The sequence below is a fragment of the Piliocolobus tephrosceles genome, chromosome 13, assembly GCF_002776525.5.
Source record: "Piliocolobus tephrosceles isolate RC106 chromosome 13, ASM277652v3, whole genome shotgun sequence".
NCBI classification, from domain to species: domain Eukaryota; kingdom Metazoa; phylum Chordata; class Mammalia; order Primates; family Cercopithecidae; genus Piliocolobus; species Piliocolobus tephrosceles.
This window is the reverse complement of record NC_045446.1, coordinates 6,864,842-6,887,241: the sequence shown is the minus strand read 5'-3', so window position 1 is coordinate 6,887,241 and position 22,400 is coordinate 6,864,842. Positions and strand designations below refer to the sequence as shown.

Below are 22,400 nucleotides of genomic sequence, written 5' to 3'. Positions count from 1 at the left end.
ACAAGATTAGTAAAATGCTTAATAAGCAGTGCATTATTACAGCCAGAAAAAAATTAGATGTTACAAATATAGGAAGTTCACTTATTCCACCGCTCTGAATAATGCCTGCCTACTGTGTCAGGAATCAGAGTGAGTGTTAAGGAAACTATGCAGACATGCCGTGGTCCTAGTCCTCAAGGGCCTTGGAGTTCAGTGGCAAAGCAGATATAAAAGTGAGCTAAGTAATAGGAAATAAGTGCAGTCCAGGTTTGCAGGTGCCTGGCATGACACAGGGCACAGAGCAAATGAGTGAGTGTGGCAGAGTCTATCTTGAGGGAAAGAGATGTTCCAGTCTTCTTAATTCATCAGCTAATAAACTTTCCTGTTACAGGATATAAATTTATTACTACAACATTATATAAATGGTAAAAGCTCTCAATTTATAAATTGGAAAATTGTTATTTGTGATGGCTACTGATACTCTTATCTAAGAATCTTAACATTTTATTTTGGAACTGTGATCTAAAAATTTATATTAGGCCCCATCCCGGGAGTATGATGAGATTGAAGCAGAAACAGTTATGGTTGCAAATAACTCCAGAAATACTAATTAGGAATTCTCTTCAGGTTATAATTTGGGGGTTATTCTGAAACTAATAAAAGAACTAGTAGAAGACCCAGTATAGTTAGCTCTTATTCCATTAAGCCAGATTTTTAAATGTTTTTAAATTTTTCATTATTATTATTATTGGCGATGAGGTCTTGCTGTATTGACCAGTCTGGTCTTGAATCTTGAACTCCTTGCCTTGAGCAATCCTCCTGCTTCACCCTCCCAAAGTGCTGGGATTATAGGAATGAGCCACCTTACCCAACCAAGTCACCTTTTTTTTTTTTTTTTTTTTTGTCCTGGGTCCAGGTTTACAGATGTGTGTTTTTTTGTTTTTTTAAAAAAAGCAACCTAGGCCAGATGTGGTAGCTCATGCCTATAATCCCAGCACTTTGGGAGGCTGAGGCAGGAGGTTCACTTAAGGCCAGGAGTTCAAGACCAGCCTGGGCAACATAGTGAGACTCCATCTTCAAAAAAATTAAGAAATTAGCCGAGCATGGTAGTGTGCACCTGTAGTCCCAGCTACTCGGGGGGCTGAAGTCTAGGCTATAGTAAGCTGTCATCATACCACTGCACTTTAGCCTGGGCAACAAAGCGAGACCCTGTCTAAAAAAGAAAAAAGGCCAACCATACAAATAAAACTTTATTTGCAATATTTACTAATAAGATATTTGTAAAAATTCATACATTCTTACTGAATAGAAAGTTTTGGCCGGGCGCGGTGGCTCAAGCCTGTAATCCCAGCACTTTAGGAGGCCGAGACGGGCGGATCACGAGGTCAGGATATCGAGACCATCCTGGCTAACCCGGTGAAACCCCGTCTCTACTAAAAATACAAAAAACTAGCCGGGCGAGGTGGTGGGCGCCTGTAGTCCCAGCTACTCGGGAGGCTGAGGCAGGAGAATGGCGTAAACCCGGGAGGCGGAGCTTGCAGTGAGCTGAGATGAGGCCACTGCACTCCAGCCCGGGCGACAGAGCAAGACTCTGTCTCAAAAAAAAAAAAAAAAAAGAAAGAAAGTTTTAAGTAATGTAACTCAGTTATAAGTCTTATATGGTTAAAGCACATATAATTATTTTAAATATTTTCCTTATATTCTTGTATTATGTAATGTCATGGTCTTAGTAATTCTTATCTTTTTTGCCTATCTTGTATTCTGAATTAGCAGGAGGGGGAAAAGTTAGGCCTGGTTTAATTTGTGATTTGGAAACTTAATGGGAGTAAGTTTCCTAGTGACCTATCTGATTTTTGTCCTTTCCTGGTGGCCTCTAGAATTTGTACTTGCTGCAACTTGAACTTATGTTTGTTTTAAAGTAATATGTTTTCTCTTAAGTATTCATACTTTATCATCTCTGTAATATAAATAGCACTGAAGATCAAAATAAGCATTTTCCAAGAAGACCTCTCAATAGCTAGATCACTGTTAAGGAAAGCTTTTCAAACAAAATAAGCCGATTGCACTGGGTCTTGAGTCTTAAGATACAGTGCCAGGGAGAGGTTTAGGGTTAGGATGATCATATAAGCATTTCCAGGAGGAGCTCAGCCAAGAGCACAAAAGTCTCCCCTTCCTCTGGTAAACTACTATAAAAATAACATATGAAGCCCCTGGTAGCAAAGCCCCAGACTTTAGAAAGCCTAGTTAGCCACTAAATCTGTACTAGAAACTCACTGAAACAACTGTCCTGGAAATAAATAAGAATGCTTAAGAGCTAGATGTTTAAATCAAAGCATCTGCAAAAAAGGCAAGTTACGTTTGTAAGGGTCTACAAATCACATAAATTCACACCCAAACTGTTTCTGCTAAGTATTTGATTCCTATTGAGGTTCTCCCATGCTGATGTTTGGTACACTGTGGATCCCTAGAAACTCAACCGGAGTGTGCACCCTCCCTTCCTCCTGTCGACTGAAGGGAGTGTGTGTTCAGTCTGAGCTTCATCCCAGCTGGGGGTCCGGGAATCAGGGCTCGGTGTGTAGAGGTGTGAGCAATACCTGTCAGTCTGAGTGGCTGTAAGAAGGTAGTGAGGTGTCTTGACAGGATGCAGGACTGGCTGCTTCATCTAGGGAATATCAAAAATGAGACAGGCAAACAGACTTGAATAGAAACGGAAATCCAAGAGGATAATCTTATAGGCAGAGGAGACGGCCAGAGTTGGGAGAAACTGTGTTCCCTGGTTTCCTGCACCTTGTTTAGAGGCAGGAGGGCAAAGTATGTTGCCCTTAGGTTGTGCCTCAGTTGTTTGACTTAGTCCCGGTGGAACTGCTGCAGGATTGCTGCACAGACATTTCTAGTACTGTAGTGTGGGGGTGGAGTCCTTGTCAGAATCAGAAGCAGGCATCTGTGTTAGATGTAGTTGATGTTAGCCATATTTTATTGAATATCTCAGTATTGGCTGACATGGTCCATTTCTGAAGGTTTTTTGGAACACGTAGGCAGATTCTGGTTTGTGGGCTGGAAGCAAAGTCAGCGAGGGCAGGTGAAGCAGGCAGTGCGCGGGAGAGGGAAGATAACTCCAGGAACTCAGCTCCCGTGCCTAGTTCATCCAGAGAGGCAGAACTTTGGGCGACCCCCCATACTTGCTGAGAGGGGAGAGATAAGTGTGTGTGCAGTCAGCCAGAGAGCTCTGGCAGTAACAGTGAGAGGTGACCCTGAGGGGAAGGGTGTAGACTGAGACAAGGACAAATGTGGGCCAAGGTGCCTAGTGTAGCCTGCAGAATGAGTTAAAGCCTTCCCCTTTGCTGGCGCCTTCAGAAGTCTGCCACCGGGAGCCCTCAGGGGGCTGGCCCTAGGTTCTCCTATTGCAGTGGTGGTGGGAGGGAGACAGGGCGGGGGCTGTGGCTGAGCTCCCCTCCCTGGCATGGCCTCTTCCAATCGCGAGGAAGAAAGCAGTTGCTGAACACACCCCCTCCCGGCTCTGCAGCAGAACGGCTGGGCCCTCTGCCTGGCTCGCTCACTCTCGCTCGGCTCCCCCTCCTGCCATCTTCCGTTGCAAAGCATTTCTGGGAGCTGCATGTGGGTGACGCAGCAGCATTGTTCGCAGGCACAGGAAGCCGCGGCTGAGCTGAAGGGCTCGAGAAGGAGCCCAGAGCGTTGCACGCTGCTCCATCTGGGTAGTCTGAAGGGTCAGAGCTGGACTGCCCTGCCCTATGTGCTCTGGGAGATTCCAGAATATTCAAGTAAATCCGGATTTTCCTAGAGGCAGAATATCTAACTCCTTCAGGAGAACTTCCAATACAGAAAACAAAACAAAGACGCTGGGGAAACTTCACCAAGAGCCTCGGCAGCTCCAGAGCGACGGGAAACGAAAGGTCAGGCGGTCGATTGGCAAACCCTTTCTGGTTTGGGGTGCGTGTAACTATAGGGACTTTTGTCTCAGTGAAGAGGCAGAAGAAACTGCCTGCTGCCTGCCGGGCGAGTCCAGGACAATGCTGTTACTTCGTGTTGCTTGAGCCGTCATTGCACTTGTTCCCTCACCTGGTGGGATGTGCTTTTGAATTGGGTTGCTTGGCTTTTGAGAATCCTTTCCCTCTCTGCCCAGGCACCTTCTGTTCTCTTTCCCTTCCTGTGATCTGTAGGGTGTGGGCCTGTGTTTAAATGTTCTCCCGAATGCCTGGAGCTGAGATAGGCGTCAGCCTTTCCCGCACTCCACCCCCGCTCTCCTATCCCAAACCCCCTCTAGTGAAGGGTGGTGGCTTCTTTATATGGTTTCTTGTAGGGCCTCAGCTGGAGTCTGCCTTTTTTGATGAAAGCAGGGCGTGCTTGGTTGAATGGCCCCAGCAAAATAAGGCTTGGAAGGAAATCTGCATTTCCCTCCACACCCACACATACCCCAGTAACTGAGTCCTGTATGTGTGAACAGCTGCCGCCCCCCACACACACACCGACACAGTTTTCTGCCTACCCTTCCCTATTCCCCACAGAAATCTTGCAGGTAGAATTAGACTGCTTTTGGTGAACAGTTAAGTTCCTTTTTTACTCTTAAACAATCGCAGATCTTACTGTGCAGTCTGTTTTGCTGAAAGTGGAAAGTCCCCATTTGTGGACAGCTCAGTTCACTTTAGCAGAGGAAATGGGCAGAGTCCTACTCTTCGGCAGTGCGAAGTGGGGGAGGGGAGCCATGCACTCCCTAGCACACATTTTGAATGGACCTGAATTTTTCACCCTAGGGAGATTAGGAGCCCTTACCAGAGCCTTGTCCCACGTGGCACCAGACCCCGCCTCTTCACCCCCACGCTGTGTGGTACTAACAGAAAAGGATGCCATAGCAACTTAAAGTAAATAAAACGTCCGCAAATGAAATGAGTTTGGGGGAAGGTGAGAGGCATCTGGAGACTTGGCAAAAGGGGATCTTAGTAGAGGAGCTTCTTGGCTATGAGATAAAGGGTCTTTCTGAGTCCCAACTTTGGGATTTGGAGCAGGAACCTTAGGTTAAGAATGAAAATACATAAAAGTCCTGGTCTCTGGGGTAAAGCACACAGGATTATGAGAACAATTATTACCAAGGGCCCAGACTTTCTAACCTGTCCAGGATCAGAGTTTAGTATTTGCTGAAACAGTTACCGTCTGTACATACCTAGGATAGCCAGAAAAGGAATCATGTAACTTGTCTCCCAGATTTGAGTTATTTTGCTGTTGGTGTTGCTTTAGGGCTCATAAGGTCAGAAGAAGAAGATTTCATTATACTAGAAGATTTGGGCTTCAGGAATTTCTGTCTAAAACAAAAAGATTTGGCCAGTTGTGGTGGCTCACGCCTGTAACCCCAGCACTTTGGGAGGCCGAGGCAAGCGGATCACCTGAGGTCAGGAGTTCGAGACCAGCCTGGCCAACATGGTGAAACCCCCATCTCTACTAAAAATGCAAAAATTAGCTGGGTGTGGTGGCAGGTGCCTGTAATCTCAGCTACTCAGAAGGCTGAAGCAGCAGAATCATTTGAACCGGGGAGGCAGAGGTTTCAGTGAACAAGATAGCACCACTGCACTCCAGCCTGAGCAACAGAATGAGACTCCATCTAAAAAAAAAAAAAAAAAATTTGTTTCAAAGTAACAGTCAACCAGTGTGATTCACTTAAGTGGCATTTTCTAACTGTATCATTGTTCGTAAGTCATTTAAATTTTATTGGTAATGCCATGAGAACTGTTGCCCCTAAGATTGTTCCTTTCCCCATTTAAAGGAATAAAGGCAAATAACAGCCTCTGTGGGTGTGGGTGTGTGGGAGAGAGAGAGAGAGATTTGAGATTGAGATTTCTGTAATCAGCCTTAGAAAAGAGCCCTGGGTTAAATCAGCACATTAGGCTGTACCGTTCATCTCATTAATTCTGTATTAGCCAATCATTTTTATGCCACTTGGCTCATATCTGAGAAATGAAGGCAATACTTAATTACCTGATAATATTCACTAATTGGTGTAAAAAGTGAAGAAGCAATAATAAAGTTTTACTGTCATATGTAGAGCTGTATGAGAAGTAACACTTGTCGCCACAGTAAGTTAGTTGTTTCAGTGTGTTAGTATAATGAGTACACAAGTAAGGGATTGGGAGCAAAGGTGAGTTTGAAGTCCTTTCTGCTCCCCCACCACCACCACCTGCCCCCTGTAGAGATGGTCTTGCTGTGTTTCCCAGGCTGGTCTCAAACTCCTGGCTCAAGTGATCTTCCCACCTCTTACAGGCATGAGCCACTGTGCCCAGCCTCAAAGTTTTGATAATACTGTAGCAGCCTAAGTTTGAGTTTTCTCCTTCACCTTTGATTTATTTGTTTTCCAGTGAGTCTCTGTACGAAGGGCAAATACAGACAGTTGCCGCCCTGCCTCCCTTGCTACTCAAGGGTACTGAGGCAGAGTCTGGATGCTGTTCAGGGTGGTTGGCTCTTTGTTCACCCTGCCCTGATTTTTCCTTCTTTCCCCTCCTACCCTTAGATTTTGCTGGAGGAGCTTGCCAACAGCGATCCCAAGTTAGCCCTCACTGGAGTTCCTATAGTACAGTGGCCAAAAAGGGATAAGGTAAGAAACTATGTTGTTTGATTTTTAGGCTGCTTAAGCCTTTTGTTAGTTGATCATTACCATTCTGGGGGAAAAAAGAACTAGAGGCAGATGGCTTTTGGTGCATTAATACAAACTGACAGAAAATCATTACGCAGTTCTGTTTTGACTTGTAAGTCAGGGTAATTGGCTATCTTTGGAGGTGACTCTCTTAACAGAACTATCAAACTGGGAGGCCTCCCTCCAGATTCAGATGCCAAATTGTGCATTTGTTCATCAAAATGCATCCGCTTCTGTCCCTGTGACCAGTTACTCAGTTATCTTCACAGATATGATTGAAAGCCAGTTAAAATAATTACATAGATATCTAAAAGGAGCACAGGTTTTCTTTGATGTAGTGAGATCATTCTCTCAAAAATCCCCTTACCCTGGACTTTGCAGTATGGAATTGAAAAGAGAAGAAAGGGGCCAGGCATGGTGGCTCACGCCTGTAATCCCAACACTTTGGGAGGCCGAAGCAGTCGGATTACCTGAGGTCAGGAAGTTGAGACCAGCCTGACCAACATGAAGAAACTCTGTCTCTACTAAAAATACAAAATTAGCCAGGCGTGGTGGCACATGCCTGTAATCCCAGCTACTCGGGAGGCTGAGACAGGAGAATTGCTTGAACCCTGGAGGCAGAGGTTGTAGTGAGCCGAAATCGCGCCATTGCACTTCAGGCTGGGCGACAAGAGCGAAACTCTTATCTCAAAAAAAAAGAAGAAGAAGAAGAAAGGAATTACTGTCAGCTAATAAACTGTCAATTATGAATTTTCATGCCTCTTCAGTTTAGATCCTGTATAATTTTTTTTGCCCATACTGTCCTCTATCAAGGTTATGTATTAAATAAATGATAGCATTCTGATCCTGGCCATAAATTTGGCAAATAAATTAAGTTTCTGTTTGTTGTTCCATAGCTGAAACTTGCAAAGCCATCACATTCCAGGGATGTTTAGGCAGAATATAAAGGTATGGAGTTGAACAGTATATTTAAAGAATCACCTCCTCGTCCCCAGGGAGAGGAGTCCCACTTGGCCTCTGCTTGGCCACAGGGGACTGCCTTAAAACAATTCAGTCATTTCTGGTTTTTGAGTATTTTGTGTCAGAAAAGTGTTTAAGATATGGTAAGAAATTAAAGTAGTAGGAAACTTGGTCCTTGTCCTTGAAAAGGTCACCAGCAGGGTAAATACGAATGCTAAGAAATGTGTTCCACACTTAAATATTATTGGAGTGTCTGCTATGTACCAGGTTGTATGCTTAGATTTGGAGTACTAAAGAAATGAGCAAGACTCATTTCACCCTAAGGTAGTTTACTGTCTTCTTTAGGAGTATAATCTGATCAGTCAGGATGATGAAATACTGGAGGGCTCCTGGAGTGACTTTGGTACATGGCACTTAACACAGAAAGCTCAGGGAGGGGGTGAATCTTAACAGCTCTGCAAAATGAAAGGGAAGCAGCTGAATTAATAGGCCAAAGGGCTAGGACAAGGGCTGGCAAATTTTTCTGTAAAGATCAAGATAGTAAATATTTTAGGTTTTGTACACCACACGGTCACAATTTCTCAGTTCTACCATGGTAGCATGAAAGCAGCCATTGATTGGCCAGGTGTGGTGGCTCACGCCTGTAATGCCAGCACTCTGGGAGGCCAAGGCGGGCGGATCACAAGGTCAGGAGATCGAGACCATCCTGGCTAACATGGTGAAACCCCGTCTCTACTAAAAATACAAAAAAATTTGCTAGGCGTGGTGGCGGGCGCCTGTAGTTGCAGCTACTCAGGAGGCTGAGGCAGGAGAATGGCATGAATCCGGGAGGCGGAACTTGCAGTGGGCCAAGATCAAGCCACTATATTCCAGTCTGGGCAACAGAGCGAGACTCTGTCTCAAAAAAAAAAAAAAAAAAAAAGCAGCCATTGATAATACATACACAAGATGAGTTGTGTGTTAATAAAATTTATTCTAGAAACAAGCAGTGGGCAGATCTGCCCATAGGCCATAGTGGACCAAGCCCCGGGCTAGGTATGCTACCATGTAATCTTCTACCCTCTCCAGTCTTAAAGCAGCCGGATATATTTGACCTCACTGCTTTCTCTTTCCAGCTTAAATTCCCCACTCGGCCAAAGGTGCGGGTTCCTACCATCCCCATTACAAAGCCTCACACTATGAAACCAGCTCCACGGTTAACACCTGTGAGACCAGCTGCTGCCTCCCCGATTGTGTCAGGAGCCAGACGGAGACGAGTGCGATGTCGAAAATGCAAAGCCTGTGTGCAAGGAGAGTGTGGTGTTTGCCACTACTGCAGAGACATGAAGAAGTTTGGGGGGCCTGGACGCATGAAGCAGTCCTGTGTCCTCCGACAGTGCTTGGCAGTGAGTGATCTGCTGGGTAAAGAATTTGGGGGAGGGGTGGCAGTGCCAAAGGAACTGAAATACATATAGTGTAGCGTTAAAGAGACTTCAGAGTTGGAAAGAAAAGGTTTATACTTCTTTTTGGCTTTATTTTGTACCCCAGGTTTAGATGGAAGGTATCCAGTACTAAAAATCCAATTTAATCTTTTGGCTTTACCTAATTCCAAACAAGAGACCAGCATTTGAAGGGCAAATCATTGCCTTCTTTCCCCTCTTCAAGTAGATTAGAAAGGATTGGGGAGGCCAAGGATAGGCCAACTGAAAATAAACTAGTCTCTAGTGCCCAGGTGGTTGAGTCCTCCTCTTCCCCATTTTTCCTACCAAAAACCTCCCTTCTCTCCACCCTGCCTCCATGCTTCCAGGTGTTTACTAGAGAATTATAGGACCCAAATCTCCCATCTTCAGTTTAAGGGAAACTGAAATGATAAGGATCTGAGTCAGTTTTCTTGGATCCTATCTTTGTCCTCTTGTAGCCCAGACTGCCTCACTCAGTCACATGTTCCCTCTGTGGAGAGGTGGATCAGAATGAAGAGACACAAGACTTTGAGAAGAAACTCATGGAATGCTGTATCTGCAATGAGATTGTTCATCCTGGCTGCCTCCAGGTGAGGAGAGCTCTAAGGGGTTCCTGAAGTCTCAGCTAATGGAGTGAGTGACACAACAGAATGGGACACCTGTCATGGGAGTGCCTGCATCCCTACTGTAGGCCATCACCTCTGTGGCCACTAATGCAGTGGTCTAACATCAGCCCTTGATTCATATATGTACAATGTGTCAGGCACTGCATTAGACCCTGAGGATAGAACAGTACACAAAACACACCCAGTTCCTGTCCTCATGGAGCTTACAATCTGGCCTCTGGACAGTGTGTGTAGAGTCCTCAGGCCATAATGGAACTGCATGGTGTGTTTTGGGGTGCCTCAAGCCTTTAGTCATCTCTGATACATACTTCAGTGTACCTCTGGATATTAGTTTTTAAGGGAGAGTAAGGGTAATAGTATCAGGTAACATTTAATGAGTTCTGAGTCTGTATCAGGCTCAGTGCAGAGCTAAATAGCTTTAAAAAAAAAAAGTAATAAAATAATAAATTCAGATCTCAGCCTCAGAGATTGAGTCCAGCAATGGGCCTTGTGTTCCAGAAGCTCCCCTGGTGATCCAAATTGTGCAGCCTTGTGGAGAACCACTGTTTCCTTGGCATTCTCAGAAAGTATCGGCTAAAATCATGACTGTCGCCTGACAGTGATAATAAGACACTGTCATTCATGAGAAGCAGCCCAATTTCAGAAAGGTTAAAATGTGAAAAGTATACCTTTTATAGATTTTTGGTTTTTTTGAATACTATATAGCAGCAAATCTATAACAGAAACATTAATAGGTCACTATTTGGAGACATTAGGCATATGTTGAATGAAGAACCGGGTTTTTGTTTTGTTTTGTTTTGTTGTTTTTGAGACATAGCCTTGTTCTGTTGCCCAGGCTAGAGTGCAGTGGCAGGATATCTCCCGGGTTCAAGTGATTCTCCTGCCTCAGCGTCCCTAGTAGTGGGGATTATAGGCACGTGCCACTGTGCCCAGCTAATTTTTGTGTTTTTAGTAGAGATGGGGTTTCACCATGTTGGCCAGGCCAGTCTCAAACTCCTAACCTCAAGTGATTCACCTGCCTTGGCCTCCAAAAGTGCTGGGATTATAGGCGTGAGCCACTGTGCCTGGCCTGATTCTTAGGATATTTCAACAGCATTACAATTTTTTTTTTTTTTTTTTTTTTTGGAGACATTGTCTCACTCTGTTGCCCAGGCCGGAGTACAGTGGTGAGATTTTGGCTCACTGCAGCCTCCATCTCCTGGGTTCAAGCAATTCTTCTGCCTCAACCTCCTGAGTAGCTGGGATTACAGGCATGTACCACCATGCCCATCTAGTTTTGTGTTTAGTGGAGACGGGGTTTCACCATGTTGGCCAGGTTGGTCTTGAACTCCTGGCATCAAGTGATCCGCCCACCTTGGCCTCCCAAAGTGCTGGGATTACAGGCATCAGCCACCGTGCCTGGCCAGCTTTACAATCTTAAAAGTTTGTTTGATTAATTATAACTTGGTGAAGATTTAAATGGTACATATTACCATCTATTAACATACCTCAAACCCATAGAACTGGTGAAATAGGGTATTAATTCCATGATGATGATAATGACTAATACAGAGGGTTTGCTGTATGCCAAGTACTTTGTTAAATTCTTTACACAATGAATAATTTAATCTTCACCACAACCCTATAAGGTGGGTTTTGTTGTATCCCTGGCAATTATAATGTTGTATCTCTGTGTGCTAGTTCCTGAGGGAGAGTGAAAGTAATAATGTCAGCCAACATTTTACGGTGGAGAACACTGAGTCACAGAGACTAGAGCATTAGTCCCTAAACCCAAGCTATCAGAACCTGTGCCCCACTGTCAATATCAGGTTCAGCACCATTGGCTATTTGGGGCTCGATTGCTCACAGTTTTTCTCCCTTTATGGACCAATGTTATTGATTAGTGAGTGAGTAACTCTTCCCAACTGTGTTATTGTTTGATAAAGGAAGCTTGAGAGACGGGCTTTTAAAAACATCTCTGTCTTCCTATAGATGGATGGAGAGGGGTTGCTTAATGAAGAATTGCCAAATTGTTGGGAATGTCCAAAGTGCTACCAGGAGGACAACTCGGAGAAAGCCCAGGTAAAGAAACCTTATCAGATTTGCACTGTGACAGAAAAGAGGCATCAAATGTGGGGGATTGATACACTTTTGCCTTTGCGTTAGCGTTCACATGGTTTCTCTGACCTAGGAGATTATTTTTTTTGGTTTGGTACATTTTTTCTTTGGTTAATTTTTAGTATTTTCTTTGTTAGAGTTTGTAGCATTGTTTTTTGTATTACTAAATATTGTTCCACTTGGGATCTATAAATTCCTAAGGTCCTTTTATACTCTGGGGCCCTACAAAGAGAGGAACCAGGACTGGGCTATTTGAGGAGAGAAATTAGGTGAGTAGGATCTCTCCTAAGGAATGTTAACTAGAGGGGAGGCAGTGACCTGAGGCAGCCAGTGAGTGCAGCAGTGTACTTGAGCTTCCAGTTAAGCAGGTTCACATTTTTGTCATCTTCACTTTTGTGGCCTGGCAGAAAGCCCTACCCTGCCCATCCCACATGCCCAAATGTGTCATGCAGAGGCAGCCCCTCCCCCAGAGAGGACCAGTGCTATGACCTTGGCCCAAAGGAGCTGAGGTTGCTGACCAGTGGTTGCCAGTAATGTCAGGGCCAAAAGGACTGTAGTTACTCGGGCTGAAAAGGTAAGACGAGCTGTGGACACCTACAGGAGGAGATGGCTCTCTGAGTGCCAGTCTTCCAAGGAACCTTGCACAGGAGTGGGGAAGGGGGCAGAAGGGAATTTTCTTACCTTCTTTTTATTTCTTCCCACTTGGATACTAAGATAGTTGAATTTTTCAATCTATTTGTCTTTGAGGGCAAGGATTTTTGAAGTTGACTAGGGCCAAAGTTCTCCTAAGTTCTTGAGCTAGTGGCATTTACATGTGTCTTCACTAGTGATGTTGAGTGTTTGCATCTCTGCTGTAGCAGATGTGTTGGCAGATGCTATGTTTTAGTTTTTTTTTTTTTTTTTTTGAGACGAAGTCTCGCTCTGCCGCCCAGGCTGGAATGCAGTGGCCGGATCTCAGCTCACTGCAAGCTCCACCTCCTGGGTTCACACTATTCTCCTGCCTCAGCTTCCCGAGTAGCTGGGACTACAGGCGCTCGCCACCTCGCCCGGCTAGTTTTTTTGTATTTTTTAGTAGAGACGGTGTTTCGCCATGTTAGCCAGGATGGTCTCGATCTCCTGACCTCGTGATCCGCCCGTCTCAGCCTCCCAAAGTGCTGGGATTACAGGCTTGAGCCACCACGCCCGGCCATATTATCTTCTAATACATTGGAAAAGGTAGCACCCAAAAGGTGGTAATTTTCTTCCAACCATAATGATCAAAAAATGTAAGGAGGAAAAGAGCAGATACCAGGGTTGTTGCTTAGAGACATAAAATGTCTCCTTGCAAAAAACCTGAACTACTGATATGGTTCCTAGTGGAACATGTTTACTGGGCTTTGTCATAGCATAGTCGTAGTGGGCTCCAGGAAAGGACAAGTATCTGGAGAGCACAAATGCCACAGATAAAGTTGAAGGCTCTTGTGGGATTCCTCACCATAATCCTGAGTGAATCTCCCTATAGCAACCCAGTTTCTCACAGAGGTTCTTGTTCTCTGCTTTATTATTCACGTGGGGGATGGAGTGGAAGATGCAGCCTGGTGGAGTCAAACTTAGACTCTCTGGTGGAGCTAGAAGCCAGTGGTGTTTACCGCTGTCAGACTCAGGATCTTAGTTCAAATGGTATATGTGGGCTTTTTCCACCGTGAAACAGAACATCTCTTGGCTCAAAGAGGTAAGTCAGAGACACAATTAAAAATGGTCAGGCCAGGTGCAGTGGCTCACACCTATAATTCCAGCACGTTGGGAGGCCAAGGCAGGCGGATCACTTAAGCCTAGGAGTTGGAGACCAGCCTGGACCAACTCTGAGGGAATGACCCCCTCTCCAACAGTGACCTTTCTTCTCTCTGGTCCCCTGAGAGCAAGGGAGGTCCACCCTGTCTGTTCAGAGGGAAGAAAGGAAGTACTGAGTTGCTTTTCTGGGCCTGTTTTGCAGAAGCGGAAAATGGAAGAGAGTGACGAAGAAGCCGTGCAAGCCAAAGTCCTGCGGCCCCTGCGGAGCTGTGATGAGCCTCTCACGCCCCCGCCTCATTCACCCACTTCCATGCTGCAGCTCATCCATGACCCGGTTTCCCCCCGGGGTATGGTGACTCGGTCATCCCCTGGGGCTGGCCCCAGCGACCACCACAGTGCCAGCCGCGATGAGCGCTTCAAACGGCGGCAGTTGCTGCGGCTGCAGGCCACAGAGCGCACCATGGTACGGGAAAAGGAGAACAATCCCAGCGGCAAAAAGGAGCTGTCTGAAGTTGAGAAAGCCAAGATCCGGGGATCGTACCTCACTGTCACGCTACAGAGGCCCACCAAAGAGCTCCACGGGACATCCATTGTGCCCAAGCTGCAGGCCATCACGGCCTCCTCTGCCAACCTTCGCCATTCCCCCCGTGTGCTAGTGCAGCACTGCCCAGCCCGAACCCCACAGCGTGGGGATGAGGAGGGGCTGGGGGGAGAGGAGGAGGAAGAGGAGGAGGAGGAGGAGGAAGATGACAGTGCAGAGGAGGGGGGTGCAGCCAGGCTGAATGGCCGGGGCAGTTGGGCTCAGGATGGAGACGAAAGCTGGATGCAGCGGGAGGTCTGGATGTCTGTCTTCCGCTACCTCAGCCGCAGAGAACTTTGTGAATGTATGCGAGTGTGCAAGACGTGGTATAAATGGTGAGCAGGGATTCAGGGGGTCAGGAATTAGGGGTATGGGAGTAGGTGGCAGGTTTTCCATATGAGAACAGCATGCACCTTAGCATCTGAAAGCCTGTGGGATCCTATGAGGAATGAATTGACCCTTTTTCCCAAACTTTGGGTCCTGTTTAAAGATGTGGGCCAGTTGTGCCCACAGATGTCATTAGGGAACTTTAGCCATTTGCTTCCTGGCCCTGCTCTATACTTTCCCATCTCTCTTTGTTATGGGGAGGGAGACTGATTTGGGGAATAGATTTGTAGTCTGTGCTAAAACTTCAGAGTCTTGTGGGCTGAAAATTTCCTCCTCAAGTCAGCTGAACTCATCACGTGTTGGTTGAGAGCCTGTGATGTTCTATTCATTCTTCTGGTGCTGATAACACAGATGACCTCACTTAAGCCCCTGACTCAATTACCTTCCCATTCAGTGAGAGAAGTGGGCATGCTTTTCAAGATGAATTTGAAGGTGCTTATATTTTTCTTCAGTTTTAATGCTCATCCTCCCAAACCTGGATCAGAATTCCCTTTTCCAGCAAGCAGAGTCCAGTTTTGAAGCTTCCTTAATGAGAGCTACCATTTCTTCTTAAGTTGGACAGACACTTGGGGGAAAAAATTCCTAGTGATGATGAACAAGGAGCTTCCTATTGGGCATTGTTGGTTTTTCCTTAAGCTCTGGTATATATTTACTATAGGAGATACCCTTTTTATCTGGGTCACACACATTCTATTACAGTAGTGTGGTGTCCTGACCAGTGGCATTCACTCAGGAGCTTTTTAGAAATGTCAACTGTCAGGGCCCTCATAGGACTCTTAAATCAGAACCTCTTGGGTGGGCCCAGCAGTCTGCTTTAACAAGCCCTCCTCCAGGGGACTCTGATGCATGCTCGAGTTTAGAGCAGCAAAATCTACTGTATTGTCAGCAGCTTGCTTCTGCCATAGAAGTTTCATGTGCCACTGGTAAAATTTTTTCAGTCTTTAAATAGACCCTATTCTTTGCAAACATGAGTTTATTTCCCAAATCTGAATTAATGCATAGTGTATCTAAATTCTCCTTAATATTTCTCTGTATAGGACTAGTAGGACTGCTTGACTCTACCTCTTGGTTTTCAGGGCAAGGCACATCAGATTCCCATTATGTGCTGTCTCTCTTCCTCTGCCAACCAGGGTGGGGGGCAGGGGCTATAAAATATTAAATGGAAGCCAGCATGTTGTGGTTTGTGGCCTGTAGATTTGTAGACTGCAGTGGAAAGCCAAGCCTGTCCCTTTCACTTCTGGTCTGGACTGGCTAGGAAATGTCAGGATAGCACCGAGGCAGAACTTGAGGGTGGGAGAGGACTCTGTAAGCCTGATAAAGAGCCTCTTTCGACCTGATACAGTAATGGGCTGAAGGCAGGGTGAATTGTGGATGTGCTGAGTAGCACCCTGCATTTCAGGCAGCTGCAAGTGACTGACAAGGGAGAGGATGGAGCAGCCTTCTTAACTTTAGACAGTAAGAAGTCTAGAAACTTTAAGAGGCTCCCTTATATACACTTCAGCAGGAACCATGCCATTTTAATGCAGATAAAGTGATTACAGACTGTTGCTTGCTGTGTGTCCCTAACAACTCTTCTCAAACACTCCAGAATAAATCAGGGTAAAGTGGTCAAGTTATATACTATCAACATATAGGTTTGCAAAGCATCTAGTTGTTGTAGAGCCCAAGGCAATTTTTTTGCCTATTCTCTGAGGCAAAAAATTGTAAGGTGTCATCCCTGTACACTTGTAGAGGAACGCAGGGAGAATGAGCCTCAGGTGCTCTGCTTTACCCAGAAGCCATCAGCAGCCTGTGATGGGAGCTCCACTGATGGTATATCAAGTTAATGAAGGCAAGTTCTCTTCCCTTCTGTCACAGGTGTTGCGACAAGAGACTTTGGACAAAAATTGACTTGAGTAGGTATAAGGCCATTGTGCCCCAGGCCCTCAGTGGCATCATCAAGAGGCAGCCAGTCAGCCTTGACCTCAGTTGGACCAACATCTCTAAAAAGCAACTGACATGGCTTGTCAATAGGCTGCCAGGTAAGTGACCAGCTGCCACTGTCTTTCCAGGGGCCCAGAAGTAGCAGGCAAGAAAAGTTGCATTATTGGCTGTGCTTCTTAGCATCACTTGAGGGCAGTGTAGGGCAGCAGTCCCATGCCATTGTTGCTTAGCAAGAGATTTACCCAGGGCCATCTTAAGTGCCAGTCTCCAAGGCAGCACTCTGGGCTGACAGGCCAATCACTGCAGTGGACAGCAAAGAGAATGGAATCAGTGTTGCTGCCAGCCCTGCATTTCTCCTTAGCATAACCACTAAAGAGGAAATTTGAGTCAGATGTTACTTTGGTCAGCTCCTTATAAGCCCTTGTTCTCTTCAGCATTTTGAGCTCTTGGAAAGACAGGAAGTCACTCCTTCTTGTATTGCTCTGGTGGGAACTAAGCAATTAATTTACCACTAAAGCTAGAAGATGTAGTATAGGATACCGTGGAAATCTTTGAGCTGGATGACTAAAAGATTAGACATAGTCCTTCTCCCCTATTAGACTGGAAGTCTGTTCACTTTGCCTAGATCGTTACAGCTCTGAGTATGCTGGGAAACAGTGTATTATTATGTGTCTCATTCCATCCATTGCAGGACTGAAAGACCTCCTCCTAGCAGGCTGCTCCTGGTCTGCAGTCTCTGCCCTCAGCACCTCCAGCTGCCCCCTTCTCAGGACCCTTGATCTTCGGTGGGCAGTAGGAATCAAGGACCCTCAAATTCGGGACTTGCTTACTCCACCGGCTGATAAACCAGGTATGCTGTGGGCCTGACTTCTTGGTGCTTGTCTTGGGGTAGCTTTGTCTTCCAAACAGACCTCGTCCTCAGAAGCTAAGTTAGTCTCAGAAATGATGCTGTGGAAAAATAGAAGAGCACAAAATGAAAACAGAATGATGGACTATGTACAAGAATAGGGTAACTATAAGCAGATAACTACTACAAACAATGGAGTAAGTCCTTTTGTGAGTCGGTGGAGTTTGGGGCCCAGAGAGTGTAAGCCTGAAAAAGTCTGAGAAGGCTTTATGGTTGAGGTGGAGTCAAAAGCTGTTTGCATGATGGTCTAGAAAAGTGTGGTGGTATTGGAAGGGGAGGAGCATTCTGCACATAGCCTTTTGCTGTGTGCATGAGGCATAATCTAGCAGCTTGAGAAGAAAGAAAACTTGTCTGGTTTCCTAGAAACTGCCCACATAGTGCTCACACCCTGAAGGCAGGGCTGGGTGTGGGCAGTTCTTCTACTTAACCCCTTCCAGGGGCCCTGGCCAGCAAGTAGCTGTTGCTGCCTGGAGCCTTGAAGCTGGATTAGAGAATTGAGAGTTTTGATCTAGACTCTTCTCTTGCCTGTGCAGGTCAGGACAATCGCAGCAAGCTCCGGAACATGACTGACTTCCGGCTGGCAGGCCTTGACATCACAGATGCCACGCTTCGCCTCATCATTCGCCACATGCCCCTCCTGTCTCGACTCGACCTCAGTCACTGCAGCCACCTTACAGATCAGTCCTCCAATCTACTCACCGCTGTTGGGTCTTCCACTCGCTACTCTCTCACAGAGCTCAATATGGCAGGTATGCCACTACTGTTGTTCATAATCACCGGTGCCCCCTGCCTCCAGCTCTCCCTGGAACTTGATCAGTAAACCGAATGACCTTGGGCCTGTTCATTGACTCACATTAGCTCCATTAGCTCATTTCTTCACGTCTGGACAAGGACATGGATTTCTATCCCTTTTTTAACTTGATGGGGGACTGAGACCTTGAGTAGTTAAGTCAGTTGCCTGTGTACGCAGCCAACATCCAGCTGGAGTTTGGTCAGCCTTGCAGCCCTTGTGCTTGTTGTCAGATGGTGGTGGGAGTGAGGCAGCAGGGTCCCTTTAGAGGTGCTGATGGCACTTCTGGTCTCTGAGCCAGGGAGTTCTGGGACAAAGAGGGCTTTTGTTTAGCATTTTGAAGGAAAGACGGCTACGGGAATTGAATGGCAGAGGAAGGTTGTGTGTATGTGAGCATTGTCATCATGTCTACTTTCCCAACAGGTTGCAATAAATTGACAGACCAGACCCTGATCTACCTACGGCGCATTGCCAACGTCACCTTGATCGACCTTCGAGGATGCAAGCAGATCACTCGAAAAGCCTGCGAGCACTTCATCTCAGACTTGTCCATTAACAGCCTCTACTGCCTGTCTGACGAGAAGCTGATACAGAAGATCAGCTAAGACACACCCAGTCCAGACTCAACAGGAAACCGATCTTCCCCTGACTCCCCACCGAGGAGAACCTCTCCTCGACCCTGCACGGGCTCTGAGGCCAGCGTCACACTCCCTCTCTGCTCTCCTGTCCCTTGAGCCCTTCCTCTACAGGCGGGGCAGAGAGGGTGGTGGACACCAGGCTTACCTGCCTGCTCCTCTCCCTCCTAAGGAAAAGGGAGTAGCAGATTGATCTGAGGGGAAAGCACAGGCTGTGCTGTCGAGGTGCCTGCTCGCTTACTCGCCTGCCAGGAGACCGGGCTCTCAGTTTGGGGTGTTTGTGCAACCTTCATCTGCACTGGGCCCTGTGCCCCTCCTCCCCACCCATGGTCCCCAGCAGTGCCTGGTTCTGAGCAAACTCCCAGGGAAGAAAGCGGCCCTGTCTCCACGGCCAGGTTCTCCTTGTGGTGTCCAGTGCGCGTCTCTCCTCCATCACACTCTCCCGGCTTACGCAGGAGGGGCCAGCAGCCCCAGGAGTTCCAGACCCGTGCCGATCACACTGGTGCTGTTGAGATGTCCTAAACCTCACGTCCTTAACTGTGCTCTCCCTCCTTTCCTCTCCCTTGAGCTTGTTTCTGCCCAGCACTCGTGCTCGTTCACGTAATTAGGTTTCCCACCCCAGCCTACCCGACTTCCTTGCTAGTCTCTATGAGGTCCTTATTGCACTTATTGGGGTTGAAGCTCTTCAGAGGAGCTGGAACTGTCTACCCCAGGGACACACCCATTTCGTTGCTACCCAAGTGGATTCTGAGACAGGCACCATCTCCTTGTTCCCCCTCTCTCTTTTGCCTCCCACTGACTGCCCTTTTCCATGTGTCTTCATTCTGCCTGAAGAAGGCTTTCCTAGGATGCACGTCCTCAGAGGGAGCAGCCTATCTCCCCCAAGCTGGAGGCGGCAGAGGACTGGGCCAAGCCCCAACCTGCCTCCCAGCCAGGCTCCTCCAGGCCTCTGGTTTAGCAGAGACCCCTGAGTCTAGGCCTGTGTCTAGCTCCAGTGGCTCATTGATCTTTCAGGGCAGCCAGGGGGTCCTGCTTAGAAGCCAGTCACCTGCCCTCTGCCTGCAGCCATGGAAGGGGGTGTGCATGTGCCTCTGTGTGTGTGGCTGAGTGTATTCCGCGCGTGTATGTGGAGGGAGGGAGGGAGGGGAGCATGGTGTCTCCCGCTCCACCGCCCTTTGTCGAGCCCCATCAGCTGCCCCCTTTTACTTTGCATTGAACGGCCTGTCCAAAGATCCTCTCTCTAGGGCAGCAGAGAGCTTTTTGCACTTTAAAAAAAAAAAGAAAGAAAGAAAGGTCGGAATTTCTTTTGGGTCAATATTTTTAAGTGTGTGAGGAGATGCTCAGTAGCAGCAGCCTATGGCAAGAGCTTATAAATGACTGATGCAAATTTGCACTCTGCTCCCCCTCTGTAAGGATACTGATAGCACAACCTCTTCTTCCCCCCACCGCCCCGCCTTCTGGTCCTCCAACCCAAGTCCCTTTCTCTCCCTCTTCCTGTAGCCCAGTCTCAGGCTTTCCTCCTCCTGAAGCCCTACAGAGGTAGGGAATGGAGCCCAGGCACCAGGGGTCTGAAGTGTGAGCCACCCAGAAGAGAGACGCCAACTGCACCCTTGCCACTTCCAAAGCAATAGAGGCAGAGGGGTCCCCTCTTTGCCACCTAGCCCAGTTTTGACCCTGGCATTAACTGGCCATCTTAGAAGAAACTGGGTCCTGGTAGGGGGTGGCATTTTGTCTGTTTCTTCCAATCTGCTGAATCTTTTGGCTGCACCTTACAAACAGCAGTCTGCTCCCATGACCCTCTGCCCATTTCCATTGGTCTCCAGGCCCCAGTAATCTGGGGTTGAAACTTTGAGGAAATGCCAGTGACTTATTCCAGAGTGCCTCAGTTAGGGGAACTTCTCTGTAAAGAACCCTGGGTATTGAGCAAAAACCTTATTATTGTTAATGACCTATAATTGGAAGCTTCCTGCCTTTTTCTTTGGTTGCTCCTGTGGAAAATACTGAAAAGATTACTTTGTTTTATTTTGTTGTCTTTTTATAAAAGGGGAGGTGGAGAGACCCCTTCAGAGCAGGGATTGTGCCGGGAGAGTGCCTCTGACTTTGGGACATTTCATCCACAGAAATTTCCAAGCCAATGGTTTCTTTTGGGTTTTGGTTTTTATGTTTGTTTTTTGGGGTTTGGAAAAACATGCATTTTTACCGTGCACGTAAATTGGTCAGCAGAAAAGGGAGCCCAGAAGAGGCAGCAGATGGACCATGCCCTTGCTGGGTTTTCCTTTTCTTTGGGACTGAGGGGAAATGGTTTTTAGAGGTGAGGGTTGGTCCATGTGGAGGAAAGAAGTGTCTCTGTTGGGGAACAGAGGAACCTGGGGAGTCCATCGCATGTCCTACAATCTGCTCTTAGACACGGCCTTGCCAGGAGAGCCTGCCCTCAGACTGCAGGACCAGAACCCCTGCCTCCATCTTTCCAAGCACCGGGGCGAAAAACCACAAAGGAAAGGAAGAAAATTTATATATATATAATATAAAATCACTTGGTGATTAAAAAAATAACTGCTCCATAAATAAAACTCCTAAAGTCACTTATGTTTAAAGGGTTTGGTTGTGTTTTTTGTTTTTCGGAGAAATATTGTAAATATATATTTTTTTGTTGCTGATTTAGAGTCAATCTCCAATGTTGTGCTAAAAAGTTTAAATTAAATGTAAGCATTAAGGGGATAAGTCTTATGCTATCTGAGTTGACACATTGAGGTTATTTTGGGCCAGGGAAGGAGGAAGCTAGTTGGACTTTGTTTTGTTTTCTAAAAGTTCTCCACTATTGGTTTTAGAGAGAGCAAGGACATCTTTCCTCTGACACGTGGGAATGGGTGATATTTGTGTAATAAAATTTTTAAAAGACAAAAAAAGAAATAGCCTCCAATGGGAAATATTTTAATTTAGGTTCTGTTTTTGTTTGGGGGTTTTTTGTTTTTTAAAAAAAAAATAAAAAGGCTTTAAAAACAAACACTAAACCTTTTCTGCTTCGGTGTGTGCGTGTGAGCAAGTAAGTCAGAAGGCTAAGGCCAAGGAGCCCTTGCTTCACCTCTCAGCGGCAGCAGCAGAACTGGGGGGCATCTGTACTGCTTGGATTTCCTTAGCTTATTTTTTAAACACCAAAAAGCAGCACTTGATTCTAGAAACACAATGCTTCATCAAGGTGAACTTTTTTTTTTTTTTTTGAGATGGAGTCTCGCTCTGTTGCCCAGGCTGGAGTGCAGTGACGCAATCTAGGCTCACTGCAGCCTCTGCCTCCCGGATTCAAGCGATTCTACTGCCTCAGCCTCTGTAGCAGCTGAGATTACAGGCACTCACCATCAATGTCCAGCTAATTTGTGTGTGTGTGTGTGTGTATTTTTGTAGAGATGGGATTTCACCACATTGGCCAGGCTGGTCTTGAACTCCTGACCTCAGGTGATCCGCCCACCTCCGCCTCCCAGAGTGCTGGGATTACAGGCATGATCCACCATGTCCAGCCCCAAGGTGAACTTTTTAATGGATGTGAACATTTTACGTGTGAGATTACCTGACATTTTCCCACCCAAAAAGGCAGAGTAGCCCCGCAGAGGCACCCAATGGTATACTCCTTAGAATGGGCTGGGGCATCTCTAATCTTTCATCCCCACAACTGCCA

The 22,400-nt window shown here is 46.6% G+C and overlaps 1 protein-coding gene across 5 annotated transcripts in view; it reads left to right on the top strand.

The window, feature by feature from the left end:
• KDM2A (lysine demethylase 2A) overlaps positions 1 to 21,729 on the top strand; it is a 146,884-nt gene extending 125,155 nt beyond the window's left edge. Inside the window, exons 1-10 of one of the 5 annotated variants that reach the window (XM_023186307.1) lie at positions 1,610 to 3,890; positions 6,494 to 6,577; positions 8,692 to 8,961; positions 9,474 to 9,605; positions 11,613 to 11,702; positions 13,711 to 14,423; positions 16,333 to 16,496; positions 17,090 to 17,248; positions 17,839 to 18,054; positions 18,519 to 21,612. In XM_023186307.1, coding sequence (XP_023042075.1) covers positions 3,729 to 3,890; positions 6,494 to 6,577; positions 8,692 to 8,961; positions 9,474 to 9,605; positions 11,613 to 11,702; positions 13,711 to 14,423; positions 16,333 to 16,496; positions 17,090 to 17,248; positions 17,839 to 18,054; positions 18,519 to 18,700 — 2,172 coding nt within the window. In that variant the 5' untranslated portion in view covers positions 1,610 to 3,728 and the 3' untranslated portion in view covers positions 18,701 to 21,612. Of the gene's footprint in view, positions 1 to 1,609; positions 3,891 to 6,493; positions 6,578 to 8,691; positions 8,962 to 9,473; positions 9,606 to 11,612; positions 11,703 to 13,710; positions 14,424 to 16,332; positions 16,497 to 17,089; positions 17,249 to 17,838; positions 18,055 to 18,518 lie in introns of those variants that run through there. The other 4 variants (XM_023186306.1, XM_023186303.3, XM_023186304.2 and 1 more) reach the window with 4 other exon arrangements.
• The last annotated feature ends 671 nt before the right edge of the window (positions 21,730 to 22,400 follow it).